The sequence below is a fragment of the Rhynchophorus ferrugineus genome, unplaced genomic scaffold, assembly GCF_030347505.1.
Source record: "Rhynchophorus ferrugineus isolate W39M unplaced genomic scaffold, kcgeb_rfMv2 rfM2, whole genome shotgun sequence".
NCBI lineage: Eukaryota > Metazoa > Arthropoda > Insecta > Coleoptera > Curculionidae > Rhynchophorus > Rhynchophorus ferrugineus.
This window is the reverse complement of record NW_027472581.1, coordinates 46,798,618-46,816,254: the sequence shown is the minus strand read 5'-3', so window position 1 is coordinate 46,816,254 and position 17,637 is coordinate 46,798,618. Positions and strand designations below refer to the sequence as shown.

General features: G+C 30.1%; 2 protein-coding genes across 3 annotated transcripts; one reads left to right on the top strand and one right to left on the bottom strand.

Moving 5' to 3' along the window:
* The first annotated feature begins 104 nt into the window (after positions 1-104).
* Positions 105-15,264, top strand: LOC143189956 (uncharacterized). Of its 2 annotated transcripts, XM_076393970.1 has the most exons (10): positions 105-335; positions 3,219-3,347; positions 4,211-4,469; positions 6,078-6,312; positions 8,648-8,793; positions 12,877-13,159; positions 13,730-13,930; positions 14,033-14,156; positions 14,779-14,914; positions 14,973-15,264. In XM_076393970.1, exons 1-10 carry the CDS (start codon positions 119-121, stop codon positions 15,088-15,090), a joined length of 1,848 nt encoding a protein of 615 aa, XP_076250085.1. In that variant the 5' UTR covers positions 105-118; the 3' UTR covers positions 15,091-15,264. The 2 variants fall into 2 exon arrangements, with proteins under 2 accessions (XP_076250085.1, XP_076250086.1); XM_076393971.1 differs by lacking the exon at positions 14,779-14,914.
* LOC143189957 (tRNA (cytosine(72)-C(5))-methyltransferase NSUN6) lies at positions 15,217-17,617 on the bottom strand. Its single transcript, XM_076393972.1, has 7 exons — positions 17,430-17,617; positions 17,246-17,374; positions 17,011-17,194; positions 16,397-16,556; positions 15,983-16,190; positions 15,632-15,928; positions 15,217-15,554 (listed from the first exon to the last, which is right to left on the bottom strand). The coding sequence occupies exons 1-7, from the start codon at positions 17,511-17,513 to the stop codon at positions 15,294-15,296; spliced, it is 1,323 nt and encodes a 440-aa protein (XP_076250087.1). The 5' UTR covers positions 17,514-17,617; the 3' UTR covers positions 15,217-15,293.
* Between the last annotated feature and the right edge of the window lie 20 nt (positions 17,618-17,637).

Below are 17,637 nucleotides of genomic sequence, written 5' to 3'. Positions count from 1 at the left end.
TAACGTCACAAATTTAGATGACGTATGTTCAAAACTTCTTTGGATCGATTATACATCTTTCATACATAGAAATATTAATTCTATTTTGATACCTTAGATGACATACGAAGATGCTATTATGAACATTCAAAATGTCATTGAACTGAATCGAATCGAGAGAAGTAACGAAACGATAAATGAATTAAAAATGTCTGAAAGTGCGGAAAGAAAAGCCGCTGTAAGCTGTGATTCATTCCAAAGCGATGAGGGGCCTTTAAAAGTTCTTGTCAATACCGACACCGAAATTTTTTTGCAGGATTTGGTAGTGGAAGTAAAAAACGTTATTACAAAAACACGTAATGTTAATATTCTTATCGTCTGATTTTTTTCTACATCTTTTATGGACCACATAACATAAATTTTAAATTCAAACAAAATCAAACCAATCCATTTACATGCTCATATCAGAAATAATTATTTTATTGAGAAAGTATTTAAAATAATTATATCCTTGATATATAAATTTCTCCAGCATGATATATAATTATTGAAACACTTGAAGACCATACCAGAATTTATTTTTATTATATCAGTAGAAGTTGATGCTTTCAATATTTCCACAAGGTTTTTATCTCTTTTATTTCTTCACATATTATATCAACTAATGATGTACACCTACATCCTTTCTTATCCTTTTGTCTCTATTATTTTCTTTCTAAAAAGCATTGGAGCCAATTGGCAATAGGTAGATTTATTTACTATATACAATAAAATATTTACGTATTAAATATTACGATACTGGTTTTTCCAGTATCAATTTTCTAATAGTGGAGTGCTGGAAAATATTTACTCAATATCCAAAATTATGCGAAAAGTTGAGAAAAACAAACGAGGCGTTAAATATGATAATACAAAGTTTTCACTAAACCGATATTCGTCTATACAGATGTTGAGACTTTTAGCATTCTTCATGATGCAGTTTGCATTGCAAAGCCATATTGATTGAAAACTAAGAAAAATAATAATAGAATGACAATAAAATAACTAAGATGAAAATACCAAGGTATTGAGAATTGAGATATCGTTTGCTATTATAAATCACAATGATATCCAGCAAGCACAAAATTATTTCAGGTCAGGAGAAAAAATGGCATCTACTACTAAAATAATAAACCGAATAGGCCAAACTGCAAAAGTTTTTCTTTTCTAAGATGGTAAGAGAAGAAATATTATAATCAAGATTAAAATTCACCTTTTTTCCAATGCTAATCTTCCCAATCCTTCTGTGTGGATATATATATATATATATATATATATATAATCTATATTCTTGAAGTCTTTCAAATGGTGCTTAAGACATATTACTCATAATTCTTTCCAAGACTGTATTAGAAATGAAGTTATTCCTTTAAGAGATGTTGACACAGCAAAAAGCTTAGAAACAGACATGGATCGAAATCATAAAAAGCGATTTCAGATAAAGGAGATGAAAAGTGTCAGAAACCGTTCATCGTCATCATATTCTATGGGGCTTTCTATCCATTTTTCTTCTCTTTTGATGTATATGTGTATAACATGTTGAACCAATGATCCTTAGATGTTTGGTTCGCGGCTTCTTTTCATTCCACAATTCGCAAGGACTAGCACCATCTACATGATGATTTTCCCGTTCTGTTCAGAATACTCAACTTATAATCCTGTTGGATATGCCACTTCTGGATTTAATTATTTCAAGATCCTGGCCACACAGTTCTATTATCTCGCTCACAAATTCCATTTCGCATAGGAATGTAGGGTGCCGCCTACCTTTGTGTAATTCTGTTTTTGCGTAAGATAGATCTAACCTCTCCGTTGTCAAACTCCTCGGCATTATCACTCAGCATCTCTTTTACTGAATGTTCCAATGTTTTGCAGAAAAAATCTCACCGCATGTCGCATGTCTGTACAATCACACATGCACAGGCACATGCACAGACTACTGTATTTGTTTCTACTGTCTTGTCCTTTTCCTTCTTTAGTGTTGCATCCTTAGACGATGCAATCAGCAATCTACTTTTGACATTATCTGATACAATGGTCCGGATATTTGTACTAGTTAATTATTTTTGCCCTTAAACTTATTTGTAATTATTTTACTGATTTACTTTACTTGATTTTACCATTAAAATTTCCTGTTCAACTTTTACATCATTAACTTTTGTAAAATTTCTTTCAAACATATAAATTTGTTTTTTAGCTCTTCGAATATGCTCATGTCATTCCTTGTTAACAACATCCACCTTGATTTGAAAGTTGCAAAGTTTGCCGGTAAAATATGCAAAACTTTACATACTAACATTAAACCAGGTTTTTAAAATTCATTTTCATTTTTGGCTTTAAGTCCGTTATTTAATTCATTCCACAAACTTGTCAATTTTGCAATATGTGTCGCGACATCTTCTCCTTGTATCCAGCCAAACGCAAAAATGTCGGTACATATTTTAAATAACTAATTCTTGGATGATGCTTCAAAATTTTGCTGCAATGCTTCCATAGACTTGGCATAACTGTTAGCTTTTCTATTCAAATTGGATTGCACTTTATGATTCTTCATCATTTTGTCATCAGCGTCCGCAACCAACGCGCCCGTTTCCACCAACTTGCCGTCGATTACATCTAAAGTTTCCCCGTGGTAATCCAGCAAATCTAGAATTTTACGCTTCTACATCGGCCATTCTGTTTAGCGCTTTAATGTGTTTAATTAAATCCATTTCACTATTTCGAAACTAATAACCTAAATGAAAAAATATGTTTTCTTTTTGGACATGAAACTGGGCACATAACCTGTTGAGATTTTAGGTTATTAATTGATATTCTGAGGTTACTTTAACAAACAGCTTTATTGATTTAATACACCTACCTATATAAACTTTTGAAGACTCTATCAACGAAATAAAAAAATTATATACAACAACGTGGTTTTTCTCTTGGCTGACATTTCCGTTCAACATTTTGAACCCTTATTTTCCACTAGTACCACTAGCAGTTTTTTGTAAAACGGCGGGTTTTAATTTGTACCCCTAATAGATATATTAATTACTGGCAGTAAATCATTAAATTGTTTTTCATTTTAATTCCAAATTATTGATAAGCGGTCAATCCACCACGTAGGGAAATATCTATATTTTTATACGCACTTTATTAATTATATTTCAAGGTCTACTTGATTCCAGAAATATTTATCCATATATCATTTTTAGCTAAAAAGATTACATTTTATATTGAAAACGTGACACCCATAGTAACGAAATATAATGTTCAATGCACAAGCTACGGTGGAGATTCAAAGTCTATTAGGAGAGTTTTAAAAACTACGTACAAAACAACAGGTTTGTATCAGGTAACAGGTTGCTCAATACGTTTTGTGTTCGATAATAGGTTCGTTCTAATATTTTTCTATTTGTTATTGAATCGTCGATTAACGGAGAAATATTTAGTAGCAAACCTAGACATCATTAGACAGTGTAATGAATATTTTGGATATTTTGTCCATGAAATAGGCTCAAACTAGTAAAATTTAAATTGTTTTTAATCTTATTATTCGAGTTGAATTTAGCGGTTCGAATCGAGATTAAGGAAGAAATCCCAAAGAATGGGTCAAGTGAGTTTGTTATTTTATGGATAATATAACTCGAGAATCGTATCAAGACCTTATATGGTTATGAATGGCCTTATAAAGATACTCTTGTAAAATAAGCAACCGAATTGAAATTCCTTTTATGAATTCTTCGGTGACTGTATTTGTGAAATCAGAGATTAATTTAAAAAAACAGAACTTATCATGGCCTGATATAAAATGAATTTAATTGATACCGGTAGTTTACTTGATCTATATAGTGTTCTTGATACGCCGTATGACTTGCTGGATATGACATGACCAAGGCAGAAATTCGTATTTTTATTGCAACATTAATGAACAATGGTCTGATTAACAGAATAAAGTAACCCACCACAATCTTTAATTATTACTTTTCGAATTTCTTTTGGTGGAATTCTCACTTTTTGCTAAATTTTTTTTAAAATCTGACAGTTGAAGTTTATATTAAATAACTATAAATCATTAATTTTATTATTAAATGACAACACTTTAGATATGGTAAAACTATGGTACATTAAGTGAATAGCTTACAAAAATGCTTTTTTACAATTAATGCAATATTGAAGTAGTTACTTAAACACATTTTATTTTCAGAAGAACTTTGGGAACCATTAATTGAAAACAATAGTATACTAATTCAACCAGAAAAAGATACGGGTATTTTAAATGGTCATCAAACAATTTTTGTTGATATTTGGATATATTCCAGCACTTGGGGTATATATACTGAGGAAATAATAGTGGATATATCAAATATAACATCGTTCAGTTTTTCCCTTATTGCTGAAGTTATTGGATGTCCATTATTGGTACCATTTGGAATTGGGTCAACAGCTAAATATCCTACTATAAGGTAAATAGATTATTGAACATAGAGCAGATTACATGTATTTTTATCAGCGATATAATTATATGACGCTATGATCAAATTGATGATTATTGAAGTATCACTGCAAACATCTGTTAAGCAACTTACTAAATTTGATGGTTTTGACATATCTTCGCGTACACGGTGAAACAAATCACATATGATTCGGGACGGGGCGCAATTACTAACACCACTTATGGCTTTAAAATAAAAGATAAACTTTATTGACATAGCTGGTCCTTTATACCATTTTGAACTCTATCGATACAATCTAGAACAGCTTCTACATGTTGTTCTTCTTCTTTTAAATATACTAGGAATTGACTGTATCGACATGAATCATATATTTTCCTACACACATCACACAATTTTCCAAAAATAACAATTGCATGAATATTATATTTATTGGTGTAAAATAGATAAATTATGATCAATTGTATTCAATTTGATTTCTACATAATTTAATAAGATATCCTATCGAAACGCTTCTAACATATATTTAATATGTGTTTGTACGTTATTGTATTAGGTGCTTGATATATTCTGATAATTTGTTCACTTTAAAAAGGTATTTATTGAGAAAAACTCGATATATATTAATAAGAGTATATTCCATTATTTTTTACAATTTGTTCCTATCTTCCTGGTAACATGGCGATCCGTGACAAAAGAACGTTGTTAGTTTGGCAAATCGAATTATCGATCCATTTTCGCAGTTCTGTAGTACTTTGAAGTCAGTCAAGCTATGCTGCATCGATCTGAACAAGTCGTAATTAGAAGGCGCTATCTGCTATATTGCCAATGCAGAACTTTCCGTCCTAGCTTTGTATACTTCACAATATTCGTAACGCGTGGAACAGTCTTGTAATGCAAGAGTATGACCTTGCGCCTGTTCAAGGTGAATCAATTTTTTTTAAATGAAGTCGAGAGACATTTCTTTCATTCAATTTTAGAAGCTCGTAATACACTTGTTAATTCGACTTTATTTGCTACAAACGGCCATATTTTATATTTTATCAGACGTGGATAGGTTTCCCGGATTAACTCATGACTTTTTGTAACTGGGATTGTCGCAGTAGATCTACTAGTACTAATCATCGCCATTAACAATGCGCCACAGAAAACTCTTCTTTTTGTCTGCCAGACATTGAAATCGTGATGTTCCATTGCTCCATTCCATTAAAAATGCTCTTCTGCCATTTCCCATTGCATGCATCTGCCTGAAAATAATTAATTCATCAATTTCCAAGCGGTTCTCTGAGGGTTTCAGTTGAATCTTCCCCAATAGTTCATGTTTTTGAACTTTTTGCCCATCCAGGTCATTTTGTTCCCATTGAAATTAAAATCGTCAGTTATAATTTAAGATAATCTAGTGTTGTAATCTAATACATTTTTAAAGTGAACAAATTATCAGAATATATCAAGCACCTAATACAATAACGTACAAACACATATTAAATATATATTAGAAGCGTCTCGATAGGATATCCTAATAAATTATGTAGAAATCAAATTGAATACAATTGATCATAATTTATCTATTTTACACCAATAAATATAATATTCATGCAATGACAACAATATATTTTCTAGATTAGGTTCAATTTCTAAATATTCAGAGAATATTACAAGGAACATAATAATTTCAAATATATCATCAATTGACATTAATGTTGTTTGGCATGTGTTCCTCAAACCCAAAAAAAGAAAAGAGGCAAACCCACCGGCATTTAATTTTTTATGTGATGTTGTGGGAAATACCGAAGTAAGGTTTAACTTTGACTTGACCGAAGAATATCACGGCGAACAAAGCTGTAAATTTGTTGAGGTAAGATACGACATTATTTCATCATTTGAATGAATAACCAAGTTACTTTGTAATGACAACAATGACAACGTAAAATAAGTTATTTACTATAAAACCTATAAGTGTGCTCGCCATTGTTATATTTAAAATATTTTTTTTATCTTATAAGTGTTATGACCACATATAATGACGAGCAATTATGGCGTTAATTAATAATTAATAGTTAAGAAAAATAAAGCGCAAAGATAACGTTTACCTGAATCAGTTACATGTTCGGACGTATCAGATAGCACTGTAAGTGTTTTTAACTAGATTGAAATGAGAAAGAAAAATAATGTCTGATGTTAAAATGAATTTACAAACTGAGATAGGCAATACATTCAACAAGGTGATGACATGAGTTCACTATTAATTTGAATTAGCTGTATATTTCCTTTTTGGTAATGCGGTAAAGTACTATTAACCTCACTCACCTAGCTGTTAAGAACATCCTATTCATATTCAAATTCAAACATATTTGCTCTAAGTATTGACTTACTTATGGACAACAGTGTTAAGTCTAGCATCAAATAATCATCTCAGTAATAAGATTAGGTAGTTTTAGACACCTTCAATCTTATAAATCCCTCATAGACATCATGTCAAGCAGTAAGTCCAATCTGAATAACGTTGGCTCGTATTGTTGGCAATAAACAAATAATAAATATGTTCAAATTACAAATAACAATATAATAATAAAAAAATTAGAAAAACATTAAAATTTTAATGAAAAAAGACCATTGAAAGAGAAATTATAACGCTATGAATTAAGATTCTACAGATATATTAAGATGGTGCAATTAAAGTTATATTATTTCGACATATATTGCAATATAATGAAATTATCTATCTGTCAGAACTTGCAAATTTCACTATTTCATCATCAGGATAGTAAGATATACAAGTGTGTGTTTTGCATTGCTTTACACTTATACACGTCATGAAAAGCGATTTGACGTGTATCATAAAACATGACGCAAAGTAATGTATATTGAAATTAAAAGAATAAATCATACATAACATGACTATGCACAACATTACGTTCTTATAACAATTCAGAGCTCAAATGCACACACATTTTATTGGATTCGAATTTTTTATTATATATTAAAATATTAATAATTGATGCTTACTATAACTATAAGCATCAATTATTTATGACTAGTTGCCTTAATTAAAAAATTGAATTTCTTAATTTTTTTAAATAAAAAAAAATAATTTAAAAACATATTTAGTAAAAAAATTGAATCGACTTCAAAAAATAAATAAGGAACTCACTAAAATTAAAAAATAATCAAACTTAGATTTTAACACAAAAAAACATTTTAAAATCAAATATGTACATAATCGTTGTAATAACTCAATAGAAGTAAACAAAAACCTTATTTAACATATCCGCTTCACTTATTTTATATTCTAATATAATAGCTTAATACCTATCTAAATCTATTTATCTATTTACAATATTATTTTAACTATTACCAAGTGATCAGTTTGAAGTCGGTGCCAGTTCAACTTTTTTGTTAAAAATATTTCATTTTTCTCTTTTTAGTGTTAGATATTTACTCAATATCTTATGCAGTTATTTTATTTAATATTACAATGGGTAGGCCAAGCTGTCCGTATGAGGAAAAATAGGAATAGAGAAACAATGAAATTACGGAGTGCTTCAGGCCCCCGGGTCGGCTAACTAATCTAGGTGATTTGACAATATTTGACAATTTAAATAACAACAAAGTAGTATTTTACCCTCGCTGGGGATCGAACCCGCGGCCTCCGTTTGAAAGCTAAACGCTTTAACCATTTCACCATAGAAACAGTTGTGAACAAAATTTTTACCACGCTATATATCCTACAGTTTGAACTTAAAAAGCAAACTGATTGATTTTTTCACTGAACGACTTCCGATTTTCAGTCACAGCTCAGTAATAACATTATACACAAATATCTGATTATTATAGATAAAAAATATGTGAAAACATTGCACGTGCCTTTGCAATTTGAGCGTTTCCGCTGATTCTCCCCGCGTCCCTTCCCCTAACCGATCCTTATTTGGCCAAAGGAACTACCTCGGAAGTGCACTCTTTCGAATAAAAAAAGAATTTTGAAAATCGGTCCACAATTGATGGAGAAATCGGCGAACATAGAATAAAAAATATACAGCCGAACATAGAACCTCCTCCTTTTTCCAAGTCGGTTAAAAGTGAGAGATATGTCACTGATTTTCTTACTGTACAACTTTAGAATTACTTGGTCTAGAACTTGTTATACTTATTTTATAATTATTATTTATTTTAAAAACTGTCTATTTTTATAGATCTATCCCAGCAAAATGGTGATTGCTAGGAAAAGTAAGACAACTATAGAAGTATCATTTCTTCCGAAAATCGTAGAAAGTAATGAAAAAATATATCCAGTTCAATGTTTTATCCTAGGGCAGATTTATACTACTGATGACGGTCGGTAAGTACAATTACATGTATATATATATATATATATATATATATATATATATATATATATATATATATATATATATATATAAATAATCTAAAAATTCAAGTTTAAATACTAAATTACATTAATCCAAAAAGATCCACTGATAACATAGTTACCAAAACAGATTGTCTTGCGTCCGTTATATCATTCTATTTGAATTAAGGTTGATTCACGTCTATATCATTTAATAAACAAAAGGATTAGTATATATCCATGGCACACTCAGAGTGGTGGTATGCGTTTAATAGCGCTTATAGATTCCACGTCATAAAGTTAGTCTATCCTAGATTAGGCCCTCTCGTTCTCAATAAATGGTTTTGGGCATTCCGGCAGTTCTGCTAGCTCATTATTATCAAAATACAATTTTCAAATTAATTTTAATGCTATTTTACTGAAATCAATGATTTTTAAAATTACTTATTACATTAAAAAAAAGTTAAATGTAATATTGTTTTCAGTCACGTCATTGGATTTTTCAGTGACTGGACCTACAGCTTAAGATGGGCTCCAAACCACAGTCCTCGGCATTAACGACTACAGAGTGGAGAGTAACCAACTATAGAAAATCATCCCAGAGGATATCCGGTTTTACACAGCCTAGTTACTGACGTGACTGGGATTATTTTCTTTGTCGGATTTTACACTCTTGCCTAGGACAATCACAAACATAGATTTTACGACCATACCCCAGCATGATTCGAACCGGCGACTATGGCAACAGTAGGAGGACCGTCTTGTCGTGGAAAATTAGCCTTATTACTAGTTAAGAGAATACCGTTCTGTTGTCCTTGCAACAATTGCAACATTTATAATCACGAGTGTGAAGTCAATACATCAGTATGTATTTCCCAAATTAAAAAACTTAAATAACAATAACTTAATAATTAAACTACTTAAGCTGAAGCAAAGATTAAATACTTATAAAATAAACACGTTCATGTGCTTTACGCGTTGTTGTAATTTAATAAACTTATTTCAAATTTTAAGACAAAATCTTGGATACCCTCGTAATTCTTATTGATTTATTGATTAATCAAAGAACTTTGTTTTGGCTTTGTTGGAGTGCTAGTCATATGGGAAATACCTTCCCACTAACCACCTTTGATTTTGAGTCTGATCTACTTTATTTTTTGTGTAACGTGTTATTTCCAATTTAACCTGCCATCAACGTAAATGTCGAGGTATATCGCTGATTCTACTTGAGGAATAATAAGTAATATAATTAGGTTTTTATAATTTTGCCGCAATACAAAATTCACTTTCACAATTAACATTATTTCCAGTCCACTAAATTTTGTTGACTGTTCCTTCTACTTTGTGTACCGATCTAATGACTGTGTCATCGGCAAATGTTCCAAGGACTGTTTCATTTATTATTGGGCTATCAGCTGTGGGCACATACTTCGCCATGGTCCCAAGACACTACCCAAATTCAGTGATGATTTGAGTAAATTAAATACAATCGACAAAATGGTCGATTTCTTGAAGCAGAGGTTTAATACTGATCCATATATTCAAATAGTCCTATTATGTTGATTGTTCATCTTTAAAGCAATCTACAAATTGATCCAAGTTTTGAAACCATTTAATTAAAACGATATATGTCTGTTCTAACATATATATCCTATTACAAAATCATTCGATCATAATTCTTTCTCTTGGTCCTCTAGGCTTCGAATACCGTTCCTTTGAACCACTCTCTATGATTTTATCTTTTTTGAGATTTTATTTTTTAATTTCTAATTATCTCTTTTGATCTTCCAAAAGATACATTTCAACATAGAAATCCGTAATAAAATAGTTGTTGTAAAATATATTAAAATCATTACTGTCGTATATTTATAGAATAACTTAATTTCTAATAGGATCTCATGAAAATGCACACATAATTTGTCTTAAGCATCGTTTTTGAAATATTTTACCAGTTTAAAATTATCAAGCTATAAATATTTTCCAAATGTTGGAGCTATAATCATTCGGTATAGCCTGATTTTAGTCCCGATTGCCATATTTACTCTCTTTCACATGTATCATCTAAAAAAAGCTAAAACTTCTGCAGCCTCATTTTCCTAGTACGCCAATCAAGTAATTCAACACTTATACTTGCTTTAACTGGATACCATTGAGGCCGCTTAGTTATTAAGATTTTCTTTCGTCTTCATTTATTCTTTAGTCATTTGGCTTAGCAATGCTCAGTAAGAAATGTTCAAGTTCTCAATATTAGAATCTCAATATCGAATAAAATTATATCATCTGGAAACATTATTGGATTGCTGTAAAATTCATCAAACATAACTGTATGAGCTAATGTTCGAAAGCAGCAGAGAGAGATAATTTCCTTGTCGAGCACCATTTGAACTCGCAAGTGACCTGGATACATAATTTCGGCTTAAGCATATCAACTTCAATCTGTTATGATAATTTTGCTAATATACTTCTACAACGAGGGACAAAAGTTTTGACCCGATACTATTTTAATTGCCTATAATAACTTTGCTCAAAGAAACGGTAAGTGAGTTTGGTTTTCATAAAAAGCTTATCTGGTCTTTATATTTTCTTTTCGTTATGATTGAAAAATTATATCGGCTAAAGAGTTACTACGCTATACAATTTCGGCTCTTTTTAAAGCATTTTTCATGACATCCTGCAACATCTGTGGCTGAATTTCTTCAATTTCTTGACTAATATTGTCTTTAAGATGTTTAAGATGTTGAATCGTTTCGGGCTTATTCACATAAACTTTTGATTTTAAAAAACCCCCTAGGAAAAAGTCTGATGCTGTCAAATCCGGAGATCTGGCTGGCCATGCTAAATCGCCACTTCGCGTAACATCAATCAATAACTGAATTGTTTAACGAGCTGTGTGTGCTGTGGCCCTATCTTGCTGAAAACACATGTTCTCTAATCGTTGCCCTTCCATTTCGAGCACAAGAAAATTTCGAATCATGTTTTGGTACCGTTCATCAGTAACAGTAACTGCAACACCTCATCATAATTCAATCCGTCATTTTCAAAAAAAAGGGGACCAATGTTTCTACCATGAATTCCACACCATACAGTTGCTTTAAGTGGATGAAATGATGTTTCATGAATTAATTGAAGATTCTGTGTTCCCCAAAACCGACTGTTCTGTTTATTCATGTGGCCACTGAGAAGAAAATGGACTTCATCGCTTCTTATCAATTTAGACAAAAAATCTTCAATTTCACCAGACAGCCTTGGTATTGCATTACTGTACTCAACTCGTTGATCAGATCTCTTGGTAGCAATTTTTAGAGTAATTGAATTTTGTACGGGAACATTTTCAAATCACTTTTCAAAATTCGCCCTATGTTAAACTGCGTGCAGAAATATGTAACTTGGAACCACGTCTCCGAATTGATGTTTCTGGGGATTCTGCAACACTATCTCGCACCAGAGCCACATTTTCAGCATTACGAGACGTCCGTTGTCTTCCAGAACGAGGCCTATGTGCTGTCGTACCGTACTGTCGAAAATTCACATGTAAATGATAAATTGTGGATTTGTGAGGCACTGGACGATTAAGATATTTTCGAACGATTATTTTCAATAAATATTGTCACTATTTCTGCTCGTTCTTGTGGCGTATATTTATCCATAATAAAATTTAGACCCAACACAATAGTTAAAGCGAAACTGAGCTAAATGTCACAAAACCAAGATGGCGCGCAATCAAAATGGTATCGGACCTTTTGCTCCACCTGTTATAAGAGTTTGATGAACTTTAGCGAGATATTTCTTCATAGCGAGATAACATTTTAAACTGAGTGGAAGAGAGAGAGAATTTGGCTCGTAAACTATTATTCTTAATTGAGAATAAATATATGATGCAAATATAAACTAATATAATGTTACGTATTAGACACCCAAGCTTATTTCATGATATCCATGATCCGATTATTTTGCATATTGTTTCTCAATCCACTATGCATAAGAAAATGGTGAAATCAAAGTTACATTACATGTTACTAGACTATAATATATACCCTTACTATAATAGATATAAAAAAATTATTTGCTTTTCAGGTTCAAATCTAATTATTTCTACAGAAAGAGTACATCCTTACTGCTAGAATTATCAACTACTATTGTTCAACCATATCTGGAGTTCAATACTAATGAAGATAACACCCACTTATATATTTATGCGAACGATGTACTGATTTATCGGAAATCAATCTTTTATATGAAAATTAATGTTAGAAATCCGCTAACTTTTACTATTAAAGCTTTGCTGGCAGTGGGCGAGCCTTTTTGCCTGAAGGATATGGACGATACCATTGTCTTAAAACCTGGAGAGTGTAAAGAAGTAAGTATATATTAAAAAATTGGATACTAGGTTGTTCGATAAGTTCGTAGATAATACCTATTTTTCAACAGTAGAAGTGAAAAATAATTTTAATATAGAGTATTTCAATAAGGTTCTGTCGATATTAAAATGAAATGAATCAAGTTCAATAATCATCTAATTATGCAGCTCAAGAGAAGACATCACTAGAATCAGTGAATCAAAACACGAATTTTCTCAACATCTTATTTCATAAATGATTCTCTCTTTGAAGTGTTCCCCTTTCTCTTGTAATCTTACACCTCAATAATTCTTTCGTCAAAAACGATTCTAGTCAAACCGTATTGTAGTTCTCTTAGAAGGGTAGTAGGCCCTTGCAGACTTTTCTGAAACTATTACACTGATATTGTTCATAAATTGGAAGATCATTGGAATAAGTGTGTTGAAATAAAGAATTCCGTTTTCATTATGTACATGGTATTTATAAGTAACATTTTAAATAAAGCAGTGATTTTTACAACAAAAAATTTGTGGAAGGTCAAATAATCCCGGAAAGTATTATTAAAGAGAAAAATATTAATATTTTTTCAGATAACACTACCTTGTCTTATTAATTATGAAAACGTACAAAAATGGGCTGCACAAACATATGGTATTATCAAAAATGTTAACGAAAATGAATCAAACGAAACGTCTAAAATAACACATTCAGAAAAATCTGTAGATGAATATAATAAAATATTAACATTAAACAAAAAGTTATTCATTCATCATCATGGAGAATTCAAGCAGGTAACTTTTACTACTATAGTAGAAACGTAAATTACATAATACTGATTATTTTTGCAGCAACGCTACTCTTCAATAACTCAACTTATTCTTTTTATATTTTAGGTTATACCACTACATATACATATTTACTATCCTCATATATCTGTTAAACCTGTACATATAAAATTTGGATATGTACTAATCGGTTGTACTGAAATGGCTTCAATAAGGGTGTTCAATTTAACAGGTAATCTATGTTTCATCGCAAAATTTGTTATAGATACTGTTGGACAAAAATAATATATATTTAATATGGTTCTTTTACATTTTACGCAATGTTGATGAAATGAAACAGTATATTTACATTTTTGTAATATAGGTAACTAGTATGTTCAAATTGTATATACATTGCTAAGGAAACCTTAAAACGACAGACATAGAGTCATAGACATAGAGATTATCGTTTTGTATCATATATTGTTTTTCAATACATTTATTATTTAAAGTGATTTTAAGAGTAGTTTAATCATTCTGGCATTCCATTGTCAACGGAAAACATACGAATAGTAATTATTTACTAGTATGATCACCACAGTAAAGTGACACATAAGTGGCAAATTATGAATCATTTACGAAAACTATCAAATAACGATATAATTGGATAATAATAACGATTGTTATGAAATGCCATAGAAACATTTCTACATACTAAAATAAATATTAAATCCATATGCACCGAATGTTTGAAAATATTATTATATAAATATTAAATCTATATCGAAAAATAACCGCTATAACAAATAGAAGATGTTTTTGCCCAACAGTGTATTTATTATATTTATATAAACAAATAATTCTAAAATATATAGGGTGCAAAATTTTGTTCGAAATTTATAAAACAAATTCCAGTCAGGAAATTGTAGTAAACCCATCACACGGAGAGATTGAAGCTACTACAGGAGGAAACTTCAGCTTTAAAAATATTTCAATATATTTCACACCAACGTATTGAATGAACTAACACAAAAATATATTATTTGCATTTACATTAAATTCATTCTAGGCAATGTAAAAATTATCAAGAAAGTATTAGAATAACAACAAATGTGCTTCAGTACCACTTAGATGTTCCAATCAAAGGATCAGGGTCATTAAATGAAAAATTTAATACATCTTATTGATATTTTCTATAACTAATGATATATTGCGTTAAAATAACTGAAATACATTTTAAAAGTGACTGAAATAATTTAATATTTTTATCATATATTTTTTTTATTATTATTTAGTATATAAAAATAAATAAGGTTTATATATATATATTTTTATTTTAATAAAATAAAGCAATTTCTTTATATGGATAATTTTATTCCAGTTACAATTATTAGTATTTTTTAAAACATGCTATAAAGAAACCAACACTATCTATTTCTTGATCTGGTCCAAACCTCTGGACTTTTAATCTATCTTCTTCTGCTAAATTAGTACCAAGCCATCCATGCCCACCCATATACAAATCTGGTTTCTGTAAAGTTAAACAGTCAAAATTTTTTAAAGCCCATGCAACAATCCCTTCATTTTCTCCTAATGTTATTGTACATGTACTGTAGACCAAAGTTCCTCCAGGCTTGAGTAAATGAACAGCCTTTAACAGAATTAAAATATATCTTTCATTTATATTCATATATAGAAATGTATATATTTATAAATTCTAATACTTACAGTTTCAAACAATTTTCTTTGAAGGGGTACATAAGATCTAATAATCTTCTCAGATGTTTTATTTACCAGTTGAGGTCGCTTTCCAAGAGCACTACATGGAGCATCCAAAAGAATCTTATCAAAACTATTATCTGCAAATGGTGGTCCATTCATTATTGTAGAATATTCACTTAAATTTGAATTACGAATTTTTGCAGAATCTGCTTGAAATGCCTTTACTTGAGCCCCAAATGCTGTACATGTTCTTGCTAATTGCTCTACTTTTTTAGGTGTTTTATCAATGGCTATTAAAGTTCCCTGAATAAATTTACTGTTAAAACAGGCGAAATGAATATTAAATTTAAAACATACACTGTTTTCCATCAAAGCAGCAATATGTGTTGTTTTGTTTCCTGGTGCGGCACACATATCCAAAATGATATCATTCTTTTGAGGATTCAAATTTTTCACACAAATAATTGATGGTAAATTTTGCAGCAAAGCCCAACCTGTTGGTATTAGGTCATCACTTATCTGAGGGCATCCAGATATTCTTTCTGTAACTTCAATAGCAATACCACTAAAATAAAAACAGATAGAAGAAACATAATAGAAACAACAATAATCTAAATTTGCTTTGTTCCTAAAGGTATTATTTTACATACTTATTTTTCTAAGACTGTAGTTTAAGTTTTAAAATTAACATTGACAATAAACTTGGCATAAAAAATGTATTGCTATTATTAACATGAGTAGTAACTTTATATTTTTAATAAATGAACATACTTAGATTTTTCATTTTCACCGAATAAATCATGTCGTGTTTTTCTTACAATTCCATTTCCAATAAATATTTTGCTTCCTTCATTAAATATTTTTGCAAAGCCTTTTTTGCACTTTTTATGTTCATCAGCATAAATACTCACATTATCACCTAAATGAGTTCCTAAAACACAATTTGTAATACTTACATATAATTGAAAATGTGTAATAAAATAACTGTGAATTATTTTTATAACTCTTCTTTAAAGTTAAAAGAGATAATGGAAAAGATCTGATTCTTGCAAATGTAACATATTAGTCTGCTTAAAATAAAAGTATCTTGGTGAAAGCTTAATAATCATAAAAGGTGATAATCTTTTTCTCAAAATTTACAGCTAAGCTGAAACATTATGCAACCTAGTATATTTTTGTGCAATGTACATTCTATTACAGAAATTATTTGTTTTAATTGCACAATATTACTAGCTCTTTTCAGAATTCAAAAATTAATGTTTAATAAAAATTATAATCAGTTTATAAGGTAGGCAACTCATTATTCACAGATAAAATTATGTATTGAATAAAGTCATTATTAGCTATTAATAGAATATTTCCATTAAATTTAATATAAACCTTACCAGACAACATGGCCAAAACACCTGGGGCATAAACATTTGCTCCTCGTAATATTGCGCTTGCACATTCTGTATCAACAATTATTTCGTTTTTATGCCTCGGTAAAACTTGTGATTCCAAATCTTGGTGTTTTAAAATAATAACCTCTGTTAATGTAGGATGTTCTAATATATTTTCAGTTTCTACCTAATTAAAAAAATATTAGTTTATGGTCTATCAAAATGCATCTATACCAACATTTAAGAAATGCTTTTTAATTTCTTGTATAACATTTTCCCTTGTAGTTTTTGTTGTGTTGACTCGAAATGATGTTATTTTGGGAAATGTACACAACCACTGTAAGGATTTTACAATAATATTTTGAATCTAAAATAACCGCGTTATTTATCAGTTCTACAAACTTAAAAGGAAATAAACTTACCTCATTCTGAGAGTTATCATCTTTTAAAGTGAATATAATATGGGTATTAAAGTTATTGCTAAATGGAGAATAAGGATATGGCATCTTCTTAATATGATTTCGGACTTAAAATATATTAATATTTAATTAATGCGAATAAATTTGGCATTTCCTATAATCAATGTATAGTGACGATTTTTCTTGTAATATTGGTAGTAATGGGTCACGT

What these genes read in the sequence shown, in the direction of transcription:
- LOC143189956 (XM_076393970.1), top strand. Translation starts at nt 119, where the DNA reads ATGAACATTCAAAATGTCATTGAACTGAATCGAATCGAGAGAAGTAAC. An exon ending in AAACGTTATTACAAAAACAC is followed by an intron (nt 336 to 3,218) that starts GTAATGTTAATA and finishes TATCATTTTTAG; the next exon opens with CTAAAAAGATTACATTTTAT. An exon ending in TCAATATATTTCACACCAAC is followed by an intron (nt 14,915 to 14,972) that starts GTATTGAATGAA and finishes AATTCATTCTAG; the next exon opens with GCAATGTAAAAATTATCAAG.
- LOC143189957 (XM_076393972.1), bottom strand. Translation starts at nt 17,513, where the DNA reads ATGCCATATCCTTATTCTCCATTTAGCAATAACTTTAATACCCATATT. An exon ending in TGTTTTGGCCATGTTGTCTG is followed by an intron (nt 16,557 to 17,010) that starts GTAAGGTTTATA and finishes ATTGTGTTTTAG; the next exon opens with GAACTCATTTAGGTGATAAT. An exon ending in CTGCTTTGATGGAAAACAGT is followed by an intron (nt 15,929 to 15,982) that starts GTATGTTTTAAA and finishes AAATTTATTCAG; the next exon opens with GGAACTTTAATAGCCATTGA.